Here is a 12,596-nt window from a genome sequence, read left to right as displayed (position 1 = left end):
TCACAACACATTGTGCTGTCTCGTGATATATATGGCGTTACCTTCCAATACATTGAAACACATTGCATCATATTACGATACCTCAGAATATATCGCGATATCTCGCAATAAACCGCAATATCTCAGGACACGTCGCGATACTTCTCAGTATATCGCAACACCTCACAGCGTATCGCGATAGTGAGGATCACGCTGAGATCTCTCACAAGCACAGACGTCGCGTTGTGATGAAATGGGTGATGGAGACGTGTTATGTCGTGATATGTTGTGATAGAGGATGCCATGTCGTGATAGAATGGGGTATAAAGATATCACGTTGCGATTCATCGTGACAGGAGATGTTACGTTGCGATATATCGCAAAGACGGATGTTATGTCACGACAGAATAGGCTATGAAGTACATCGTGTTGCGATATATCACGATATTGACTGCTTATATTGTAATATGTCACGATAGGGGGTGCCACGTTGTGATAGAATGGGGTACGGGGGGCAAAATGTCGCGATAGGTCGGAATAACGAACGTTGTGTCACGATAGAATAGGGCACGAAGACCACTGTGTTGTGACGTCGCTACACGTCGCGACAGAAAGCACCATATCGCGACAGAATGGGGAAGAGGGGCATCGTATCGCGACAGGGACGGCACGTCGGGTCGCGATATGGAGTAATGGGAAGGTGGATGGGGGTGGTCACGTGGCAGTATGTCCCGACAGAAAGGTAATAAGGGGCAATATGTCGCGATATGTCGCGACGTGTCGCGATTCTGACCCGCTGGTTGCGTTCGTACTCCGCGATCTTCTCCATCTCCTCATTCATCCGCTCAATGTTCTGCCGCCGTCGCTCCTCCCATTCCTGGGGGGGGGTCGGGGGGGGGGACACACCCCGAAAAACAGCCCCACATCACCCTAACCGTCCCCCCCTCCCCCCCCCAAAAAAAAAAACCCCACCTCCCTCCCCCCCCCCAAAATACCCAAACATCACCCTAAAAAACCTCAGTTGCCCCCCCACAAAAAACCTCAATTCCCCCCCAAATGCCCCATAACCCCCCCCCCCCCCACACACACCAAAAAAAGCCCAATAATGCCCCAAAATCCCCCAGGCCCCCCCAACCCCCCCAGAATACCCCTCCCCTCCTTAAATAATCTCCAAACCCTCCCCAGCCCCCCCCTCATCCCCCCCCAAAATGCCACCAACCCCCCCCAAAATTCCTCCAGCCTCCCCCCTCAAACGCCCCATGACCCCCACAAACACCCTCAGCCCCCCAAATCCCCCCCAGACCCCCACCCCAAAAATACCTCTTGCCCCCCCCCTCAACCCCCCCCTACTCCCCCAAAATGCCACCAACCCCCCCCAGCCCACCCCCACAAAACCCCACGACCCCCCCCCAAAACACCCCCAGCCCCAAATCCCTCCCTCAACCCTCCCCCCCCCCCCCCCCCCAATTTCCCACCTGGTTCCGTCGATCGACGCCGTCCCCCCCCGCCCCCGCAGCTCCGCTGCCCCCCCGACCCCGAGCCCTCCGCCCGCGCCCCCCCCGCCCCCCCCCTACAGCCATATGGACCCCGTCGCCACCCCCCATATTTTGGGTAGGGGGCGCTTCGTCCTGGGGGGGCGCGTGGAGGTCCGGGGGGGTCTGGGGGTGGCAGTGGGGGGTTTCCGGGGGGCGCTGCGGGGGGGCTGCTCCTAAAAAGGGAAGGAAAATTAACCCCAAATCGCCCTTTTTTCACCCAAAAAACCCTGCCCCAAGAATCACCGCTTCTGACCCCAAAAGGACCCAAAAGCGCCCATTTGACCCCAAAAATCTCACCCCAAAGTCTTTGCTTTTCCCCCCAAAACTCTGATCCCCAAATGACCCCAAAATGCTCTTTTTTCCCCCAAATCCCCTTCCCCAAAGCCACCGTTTTTTCCTCCCGAAAAGCACCCCAAAAACCTGACCTCGAAGTGACCAAAAAACGCCCATTTTTGCCCCCTAAAAAATCCCAAAACTCTCCAAAAGCCTCCAAATGCCCATAATTCCACCCCCCCAAAACCCCAAAGATAACTCAACCCCCTCCCCCCAAAAAACCTTCAGCCCTCCCCCCAAAACTCCCATAATTCCCCTAAACCCCCCCCCAAAATAAAACCCCAAACCCCTCATTCCTTTCCAATACCCCAAATCTGCCCTAATTACCCCCAAAACTCCCATAATCCCCCCCCCCCTTTCACCGTAGCCCCATAGCGGCGTTGGGGGTCCCGCGTCCGTCGTGGTGCCGTCACCGCCCCCCCCCCGCAGCTCAGCGCGCCGCCGGTCCTCCTCGATCTCCTGCAGGACCAAAATCCCCCATATTTACCACAAAATCCCCCAAATCCCACCCAGGAACCCAAAGGGAGCCAAATATCCCACAAGCCAAACCCCCACCCCAAAGAAAGATGTGGGATTAAGGAATGCGGGCTGTGGGATTAAGGGATAATGCGTGGATTAGGGGTGTGTGGGGTGGGATTAGGGGTGTGTGGGGTGGGATTAGGGTACAGTTAGGGTGTGATTAGGGCAAGATTAGGGTACAATGAAGGCCGGATTAGGGCAGGATGAGGGTGGGATTAGGGCGGGGTTAAAGTAGAATTAAAATGGGATTAAGGTGGGATTAGGGTGAGATTAGGGCACAATGAAAGTGGGATGAGCGCAGAATTAAGGCGTGATTAAGGTGGGATTAGGATGTGATGAGGGGAGGATTAAGGCAAGATTAGGGCAGGATTAGGGCACAATGAGGGCACAATTAGGGCAGGATTAGGGTGGGATTAAAGCGGGATTAGGGCAGGATTATGCGGGATTATGGTGGGATTAGGACGGGATGAGGGTGGAATTAGGGCAGGATTAAGGCAGGATGAAGGTGCGATGAGGGCATAATTAGGGCAGGATTAGGGCAGGATGAGGGGGTGATTAGGGCAGAATTAGGGCAGGATTAGGGTGTAATAGGAGCAGGATTAGGACGGGATTAGGGTGTAATGGGAGCAGCGTTAAGGCACGATTAGGGCAGGATTAGGGTGTGATAAGGGCAGGATTAGGGCGCGATGAGAGCGGGATTAGGGTGGGATTATGGCACAATAAGAGCAGCATTAAGGTATGACTAGGGCAGGATTAGTGCGTGATAAGGGCAGGATTAGGGTGCGATCAGAGCGGGATTAGGGTGGGATTAGGGCACAATGAGAGCAGCATTAAGGCGCAATAAGGGCAGGATTAGGGCGCGATGAGGGCGGGATTAGGGCGCGATGAGGGCATACCTGGTAGCGCCGCACCAGAGCCTCGTTCTTCTTGCGCAGCGCAGCGATGCGCCGATCCAACGCCGCGTCCTTCTGCTCCTTGGAGCCCACATCCAACGCTGCTGCCTGCAGGGGTGGGGTGGTCGGCAACGGGGAACCCCAAATCCCAATGGGGTACCCCCAAAACCCACACGCGGACCCCAAAGGGAAAAGACCCCCAAATTGGGGGGGGAAGGGGGGAGGGGAGGGGAGGGGGGAAATCCCAACGGGGAGCCCAAAAAACCAATGGAGATGCCAAATACCCCAATGGAAACTCCCCAAAACTGCAATGGTGGGCCCCAAAGTCCCAATGGAGACTTCCCAGAACCACAATGAGGAGACCCCAAAAGCCCAATAGTGGCCCCAGACCCCAATGGAAACCCCAAAAGCCCCAACAGTGGCCCCAGAACCCCAAAAATGAGCCCCAAAAAACCCAATGGAGACCCCAAAAACCGCAATGGAGACCCCCAGAACCCCAACAGTGGCCCCAAACCCCAATGGAGACCTCAAAATCCCAATGAGAAGACCCCAAAACCCCCATGGTGGCCCCAGAACCCCAAGGAGGAGGCCTCAAAACCCCAATGGAGCCCTCAGAAACCCCCATTGGAACCCCAAAGCCCCCCACAGAACCTCCAAGTCCCCTACAAAAAGTCCCTTAAACCCCAACGAGGCGACCCCAAATCCCAGAACCCCAAAACGGCCCCAAAAACCCCAAAAGGAGACCCCAACCCCTCCCCCCGCCCCCACCATAGTGGCGTTGCGCCGGACGCGGCCGTCGCTTTCCCACAGTGCCCCGCGCGGATGAACCACTTCCGCTTCCTGTCCGGGTGGCTTCCGGCGTGGCGGGCAAGCGTTAAAAGGGCGATGGTGGAATGAGTGTGGGTGGGGCCCACCGGTGGGGTTGGGCTGTTTGGGATGCGCGGATGGTGTCCTCCTGTCCCACAGCCCCATCGCGTCCCCTATAACGTCCCTGTAGACCCTACAGACCCTATAGACCCTATAACGTCCCCACATCATCCCCATAACGTCCCCCATAACATCCCCTATAATAACCCCTGTAACATCCCGGTATGTCTATATAGACTGTTTAATGTCTCCATATCTACACGTCCCATATAACCCCATAACGACCCTATATAACGTCCCCCCATGTGCCTATAGACCCCATGGACCCCCATATACCCTATAATCCCCCACATCCCCACATTCCCTATAATGTCCCTATAGATCCCACATCCCCTATAATGCACCCATATTCCAATCCCCATAACGTCCCCATATTGTTCCCATTCCCCATAATGACCCCATAAGGTCCCCATATCCCCAAACCCCATAACAACCCCATACCGTCCCCATAACACCCCATAATATCTCCATATCCCCATGTTCCCAACCCCATACTGTCCCCATTCCCCATAATGTCCCCATATCGTCCCCATTCCCCATAACGACCCTATAAGGTCCCCATTCCCCATAATGTCCCCATAACGTGCCCATGTCCCCATTCCCCATAACGACCCCATAAGGTCCCCATATCTCCTTACCCCCATACTGTCCCCATTCCCCATAAGGTCCCCATACTGTCCCCACATCCCCGTATCCTCCATCCCATAATATCCCCATACCGTCCCCATAACCCCATAACGACCCCACAACGTCCCCCCCCTTTTCCCGCGCTCCCTGCTGTAGGCGGGGCCGAAAGGGGGCGGAGCTCAACAGGCCCCGCCCACCGGCTCCGCCCCTCCCCGCCCATTGGCTCCGCCCCCCGCCTGTCTCCATGGCAGCTGAGGCTCTGACCGCCGCGCCGCGCGCTGATTGGCTGCGGGGGGCGCGCCTATGGCTGCACGTGGGGGGGGTAGGGGGGGCCATAGGGGGGGTATCGAGGACCAACGGGGGGAGCGTGGGGGGGGGTACGGGGGGATACGCGAGCCTATGGGGGGGCCTATAGGGGAACAGAGGGACATATAGAGTGCCTGTGGGGGGCTGGGGGTGTTTTTGGGGGGATATAGAGTGACTATAGGGGAATAGAGGTGCATAGAGGGTTCCTATGGGGTGCTATAGGGTGCCTATAGGGCCATATAGGAGGATATAGGAACATACAGAGTGCCTATGGGGTGCTATAGGGTGCCTATAGGATTATGAGGACAGAGAGAGTGCCTATGGGGGGCTACAGAGTGCCTATAGGGTCATATAGGGACATATAGAGTACCTGTGGGGGAAAACACGGTACCTATAGGGGGATTTGGGGTCTGGGGGTACCTACAGGGAGATATGGGGTATAGAGAGTGCCTGTGGGGGCCTATAGGATGCCTATAGGGAGATACGCAGACAGAGAGTGCCTATGGAGGGCTATAGGGAGCCTATAGGACCATACAGGGGAATATGGGAACATATAGAGCGCTTATGGGGGGGGGTACTGTGTGCCTACAGGGGGATATGGGGACATATAGAGGGCTTATAGGGGAGCTAAAGGGTGCCTATAGGGGATATGGGGGAGCTGTGGAGGCATATAGGGATATACAGAGTGCCTTTGGGGGGGGTATAGGGTGCCTATAGGGCCATATAGGCAGATATGGGGACAGAGAGAGTGCCTACGGGGGGCTATAGGGTGCCTATAGGGGGATATTGGGGGCTGGGGGGTGCTTATAGGGGGATATGGGGACAGAGAGAGTGCCTATGGGGGCTATAAGTTGTCTATGGGGTGCCTATATGGGGTATGGGTGGCTATAGGGTGTGTACAGAAGCCCCTATAAGCACCCTGTAAGTCTTCATATGCACCCCATAGGTCCCCATATCCACCCCTATGTCCTCATGTCCACCCCGTAAGCACCCTATAGGTCTCCACAGCACTCTATAGGTCCCCATATCCACCCCATAGGTCCCATATGCACCCTACAGACCCTCATAAGCACCCCATAAGTCCTCATAAGCTCTAGGTCCCGATATCTTCCCCGTGTGCACCCCATAGGTCCCCATTTGCACCCTATAGATCCCCATTTGCACCCCATAGGTCCCATATGCACCCTATAAATCCCTATAAGCACCCCATAGGTCCTGATATCTCCCCCATGTGCACACCATAGGTCCCCATATGCACCCCTTAGGTCCCCACATTCACCCCATACCCCCCATAGTTCCCTATGGGTCCCCATAGAGCCCCATAACAACAGCCCCCCTCTCCCCCACGTGGGCGCTCTCCGCTGGATACAGCGCTCCCCCTCCTCCCATTGGCCGAGAGCTCCACCAATCAGCGCGCGGCGCCGGGCGGGGTGAATGGAGGGGCACTACGCTGTAAAGGGGGGTTAAAGGGGGGGGGGGGGATTTTGGAGGACCACCCCCCCCCCCCCCGGAAATGGGGACCACGTGGTTGTGGGGGGGTCCCCAGGGCCGTTGGGGGGGTCGGATTTTGGGGTCTTCGCTTTTAGGGAAGGGGGGGGGGTCTGGGTCGCCCCCCCTCCCCACGTGGGCGCCCATTGGCGGCGGCTGTTACCGGGGGGAGGGGCAAAAGTGGCCTTGGATACGGCCCCGCCCCCGAGCGCTGATTGGCTGAGGGCAGGGAGGGGGGCGTGGCTAACGGCCCCCCTTCCCCAATGGGATCCTCGTATGGGACCCCGCACACCAATGGAGGGCCCTACAGAACCCAAATAAGGGACCCCCCCCCCCCCCAAGGACCCCACACCCCAATAGGACCCCCCCCATTGACCCCAATATAGCCCCCCCCCCCTCCACCCTCCTCCCCACAGATCACCCCCATATGGACCCCAGACCCCAATAAGGACACACACCCCCAACTGACCCCAATGTGGAACCCCCATATGCACCCCAGACCCCATAAGGAGCCCCCAGACCCAGTGTGGACCCCCCCCATATGAACTCCAGACCCCAATAGGGTTCCCCTCCCACTGACCCCAATGTGGACCCCCCCCCCCCCCCACCTCCCATATAGACCCCAATAAGGTGCCAACCCCCCCAAAGGACCCCAGGCCCCAATAATGACCCCCCCCCCCCCCCCCAAAACCCAGTGTGGACCCCCTCCATAAAGACCCCAGACCATAATATGGGACCCCCCGCCCCACAGAGACACACCCCCATAAGGACCCCGGTGTGTGACCCCCCCCCCCCCAGAAGGACCCCAAACCCAATATGTGACTCCCCCCTCCCAGACCCCAATGTGGACACCCCATAAGGACCCCAGACCCAATAACGAGAGCCCCCCCCCTCCCTGGCCCCAAATTGGACCCCCCCATAAGGCCCCCCCCCCCAGACAAGCCCCGACTTGCCCCCGGGGGCGGGGCGCTGACGTCACCGTTTGGGGGCGTGGCCAAAGCGGAGGTGGGCGGGGCCGAAAGGAGCGCTGCCGCCACGGGGAGAGCGCAGCGCTACATGCGGTGCGGTGAGTGCTGGGGGGGGGCGGGGGGGTGCGGGAAATGGGGGGGGCTGGGGGGCAAATTGGGGGGAGGGGGGGGGAACGGGGGACGGGAGGGGAGAGGGGGGACCCCGCCTGATAACGGGACGTCGGTTTGGGGGGGGGGGGAGCCCCGAAATTAGAGGGGGAGCCCCCAAAATAGAGGGACCCCCCCCCCCCGTTAGAACCGTGGGAACCCGGTCCCCCCCTCGACCCCCCCCAACCTCCTTACGTCCCCCCCCCTCCGGACAGTGGGACCACCCCCCCCCCCTTTAGATCCATAGGAACACCCGGAACTACGGGACCCCCCCCCCCAAATAAATACCGTGGAGCCACCTTGGAAATTAGGGACCCCCCCCCCCCGGAAAGCCCCCCCCAAAATGCCGGACCCCCCCCCCCCAACCGCATGCACGCGATCTCCCATTAGCACTATGGGGACCCCCCCCCCACTCGCGACCATAGGACCTCTATTTGGGACCCTGAGGACCCCCCCCGGATCACGTGTTCAGCGTGGGACGCCCCCCCCCCACTCCTCCCCCAGGGGACCGAAGGGTATCCTCAGGACCCCCCCCCGGAACGTGGGACCCCACCCCAAAATCTCAGCTTCCCCATTTCCACCTTAAGACCCCCCCCCCCCAATAAAAACAACCACACGGAGATCCCCTCGCCCCCCCCCACGAGAACCATAGGGACCCCCCCTCCAGGACCCCGATCCCCCCCCCCCCCCAAGAGTGTAGGACCCCCCCCCAGAACTCATAGAATCTTCCCCCCTGCAACTGCAACCCCTCCCCAGCACCGTAAGACCCCCCCCCCCCCAAAAGAAATGTAGGGACCCCCCCAGAACCACAGCACCCTGACACCCCACTACCCCCCCCCCCCCCCCTACCCAGAACCTCGACCCCTCCTTCTTGTAGGACCCCCCCCCCCCCCTCAAACCACAGTGCCCTGACACCACCCCCCCTGCCCCCTCATAGAGCATAGGGACCCTGACCCCCCCCAAAGAAAGTAGGGACCCTCTCGGACCTTATCACCCCCCCCCCCCCAAAACCACAGGACCACCCCCAAAAGACCACAGGGATCCCTCCAGACTATAAGGGCTCGCCAGGACTTAGCCCCCCCCCCCGCCAAGACTATAGAGACCCCCCCCCCCAAGGCCACAGGACTCCCCCCAGACTATAGAGACTCCTCCCAGGCTATGGGGACCCCCCCAAACTATAGGGGCTGCCCAGGAGTGTAGCCCCCCCCTCCACCCCCCCCCAAGAACCATAGGATCCCCCCCAAGAACTATACGACTTCTCCCCCCCCCCCCCCAGACTGTTCTGCCGACTGCTCCCCCTAAGCCTATGGGGCTCCCCAAGGATCATAGGACCCCCCCCCAGGACCACGAGACCCCCCCCCCAAGACCATAGGATTCCTACCCCAAGACTACAGAACCCCCCCATACTATAGGACCCCCCCCCCCAAGTCTCCAGTGCCCCCCCCTCCCCCCCCCATTGACCCTCCGTATTACAGAGCGGGGAATCGGGGCGGGGTTTTTGGTTGGGAGGGGGGATTTTAGGGGTGGGGGGGGGGCGGGAATTCGCGCCATGCGGGGAGCGGCGCGGCGCGGGCGCGCGGTTTGTTTACAAACATCTCCCGCCACGCAGCGCCCCCTGGCGGGCGCGCCAAAAAAACCCGCGGGCGCGCCAAAACAGCGCTGCGTGGGGCGGGGGGGGGACGGGGGGGAGCGGTGCGGTACTGACTGTGTGTCCCCCCCCCCAATCCCACCTTCACAGCCCCCCCCGGGCGCCATGGCCGGAGCCGGAGCGGTGCGGGACGCGGAGCCCAACGCGTTGCGGGGCTGCGGGGGGGCGGTGAGCTGCGGGGCCCCCCCCGGAAACAGCACAGCTCGGTGGGAACCACGTGGCAGCGGTGAGTGGGGGGGGAGCACTAATTGGGGGGGGGGGCACAATGATCCCTTATGTGATCCTGTGTTAATTTGGGGGGTGGGGGAAATCCCAGTGATCCTATGTTAGTTTGGGGGGGGGTCATAATGATCCTTTATTAATTTGGGGGGGGGGTCACAGTGATCCCTTATTAGTGGGGGGGGGATTAATGGGGGGGTCATGATCCCTAATTAATGGGGGGACACGCAATGATCCTGTATTAATTTGAGGGGGGTCTCAGTAATCCTTTATTAATTAAGGGGGGGGGTCACAGTGATCCCTTATTAATTTGGGGGTATCGGGGGCAGAATAGTTCATTATTTATTTATCATTAAGGAGGTTTTAATAATTATTAATTGGAGGGGGGTCACAGTGATTCCTTATTAATTGAGGGGGGGCACAGTAATACGTAATTTATTAATCTATAGGGAGAATCTTAATAATCACTTCCTAATTATTGGGGATGCACGATAATAATCCCATATTAGTCAAGACGGGAAGTTTTAATAATCATTTATTAATTATTGGGGGGGTGACAGTGATGTCATTAATCATCAGTGGGAGGGTCTTAATAAACCCTTATTAATCACTGTGGGGGGGGGGTCACAATAGTTTCTTGTTAATTATTAAGGTGGGTCTTAATTATTTCTTGATCACTGGGGGACGGTTGTAGTAATCCCTTATATATTAATCAATAGAGAGATTATTAGTAATAATGGCTGAGATGGAGCATTAATAAACACTTATTAATTAGTGGGGGGGGTCATGGAGGGATTTGGAAAAGACTCCGAATTTTGAAGGAATATGCGGGAAAAACTCCAAATTTGGGGGGAATTTTGAAAGGATTTGGAATTCTGAAGGGGAAATTGCAGAAGAATTGCAATTTTCAAAGGGAATTTTGGAAGAATTCTGAATTCTGTGGGGAAATTTTCAAAGGATTTGGAATTCTAAAGAGGAATTTGGAAAGGATTTTGGAATTCTATGGAGGAATTTTCAAAGGATTCTGAGAATTCTGAAGGGGAATTTTGAAGAATTTGGAATTCTGAAGGGGAAATTGCAGAAGAATTGCAATTTTCAAAGGGAATTTTGGAAGAATTCTGAATTCTGAAGGGGAATTTTGAAAGGATTCTGAATCCTGAAGGGAAATTGCAGAAGAATTGCAATTTTTTCAAGGGAATTTTTAAAGAATTCTGAATTCTGTGGGGAAATTTTAAAGGGATTCTGAATTCTGAAGGCATTTTGAAAGGGTTCTGAATTCTGAAGAGGAATTTTCAAAGGATTTTGGAATTCTATGTAGGAATTTTCAAAGGATTCTGAATTCTATTGCAACATTCCAAAAGAATTCGGAATTCTGAAGGGGAATTTTGAAGAATTTGCAATTCTGAAGGGAAATTTTGGAAGGATTTGGAATTCTGAAGGGAAATTGTAGAAGAACTGCAATTTTTAAAGGGGAATTTTGGAAGAATTCTGAATTGCAAAGGGGAATTTTGAAAGGATTTGAAATTCTGAAGGGGAATTTGGAAAGGATTTTGGAATTCTATGGAGGAATTTTCAAAGGATTCTGAATTCTACTGCAACATTCCAGAAGAATTCGGAATTCTGAAGGGGAATTTTGAAGGATTTGGAATTCTGAAGGGGAATTTTGGAAGGATTTGGAATTCTGAAGGGAAATTGTAGAAGAACTGCAATTTTTAAAGGGGAATTTTGGAAGAATTCTGAATTGCAAAGGGGAATTTTGAAAGGATTTGAAATTCTGAAGGGGAATTTGGAAAGGATTTTGGAATTCTATGGAGGAATTTTCAAAGGATTCTGAATTCTACTGCAACATTCCAGAAGAATTCGGAATTTTGAAGGGGAATTTTGGAAGGATTCGGAATTCTGAAGGGAAATTGCAAAAGAATTGCAATTTTCAAAGGGAATTTTGGAAGAATTCTGAATTCTGAAGGGGAATTTTTGAAAGGCTTTTAGGGAGCCATTTTGAAAGGGTTCCAAATCCCGAGAGGGAATTTAGAAAGAAATTCCAAAATGGAGGAATTTCGAATGGATTTGAGGATAATTTTGCAGACTTAAAAAAAACCCTGAAAAAAAACCAAAGTGGGAATTGAGGAGGAATGAACCCTTTGACCAATCTTCTTCTTCCTCCTTGGTCCTCCCACAGGAGCAGCTGTGCCCCCCCCCGCTGCCGGACCCCCCCCCAGGTTGGAGCAGGAGTTGGGCGCCCGCCTGCGCCGTTTGGGGGACGCCTTCCAGCAGGCACATGAGCTGCAGGTGGGGCGGCACCACCTTTTTTGGGGGGGGGGGGGTTGGGGGGGGCACCACCTTTGAGGGGAGCATCTCCTTATGGGGGGGGGGCACCACTTTATGGGGGGCACCTCCTTATTAGGGAGGGGGGCACCACCTTATGGGGGGGGGGTGTGCAACACCTTAGGGGGGGGCACCTCCTTATTAGGGGTACCACCTTTGAGAGGGGCAACTCCTTAGTGGAGGGGGGCACCACTTTATAGGGGGGCACTTACGGGAGGGCAGGGGCCACCTTTTTATTGGGGGGAGGGCACCACCTTTGAGGGGGTTGCTTCTTTATGGGGGGGGTGGGGGGCACGACCCTACAAAGCGGGAGGGGGCAGCACTACTACACCCCGCAGTGTCATTCAATGGGGTTTTGTGGCGGTGCCCCCCCCCCCCCCCCTCCATTTCCTATGAAGAGGTGGATATGGGGCAGCGCCATGTGCTGGGGGGGCTCTAAATAATCCAATCCCATCTTTTTTCCCCACAGCCCCCCCGCCCACACGGAGGCACTTTTTGGGGCCACGTCTTCCAGGTGGTGTCTCAGCTGCTGGGGGTCCTCTACAACCTACATGCGGCCGCGCTGCCCCCCCGGCAGCACCAGTGACCCCCCCGAGGCCCCCCCACCCCCTATTTATTTATTTATTGTGCCATTGAGAGGGGGTGGGGGGGGGGGGGAGGTTGGGGGCTGAATCTTAAGCAC

The 12,596-nt window shown here is 56.3% G+C and overlaps 1 protein-coding gene across 1 annotated transcript in view; it reads right to left on the bottom strand.

The window, feature by feature from the left end:
• The window catches only part of CCDC9 (coiled-coil domain containing 9), a 28,376-nt gene that overhangs the window by 9,038 nt on the left and 6,742 nt on the right, over positions 1-12,596 (bottom strand). The window contains 5 exon segments of the mRNA XM_046905077.1: positions 773-856; positions 1,455-1,687; positions 2,210-2,306; positions 3,263-3,367; positions 4,028-4,111. Of these exon segments, the coding sequence (XP_046761033.1) occupies positions 773-856; positions 1,455-1,687; positions 2,210-2,306; positions 3,263-3,367; positions 4,028-4,111 (603 nt within the window).

This window comes from Gallus gallus, chromosome 38, assembly GCF_016699485.2.
Source record: "Gallus gallus isolate bGalGal1 chromosome 38, bGalGal1.mat.broiler.GRCg7b, whole genome shotgun sequence".
Classification (NCBI taxonomy): domain Eukaryota; kingdom Metazoa; phylum Chordata; class Aves; order Galliformes; family Phasianidae; genus Gallus; species Gallus gallus.
Note: the sequence above shows the minus strand (reverse complement) of the source record. Positions and strands in the feature narration are given on the sequence as shown.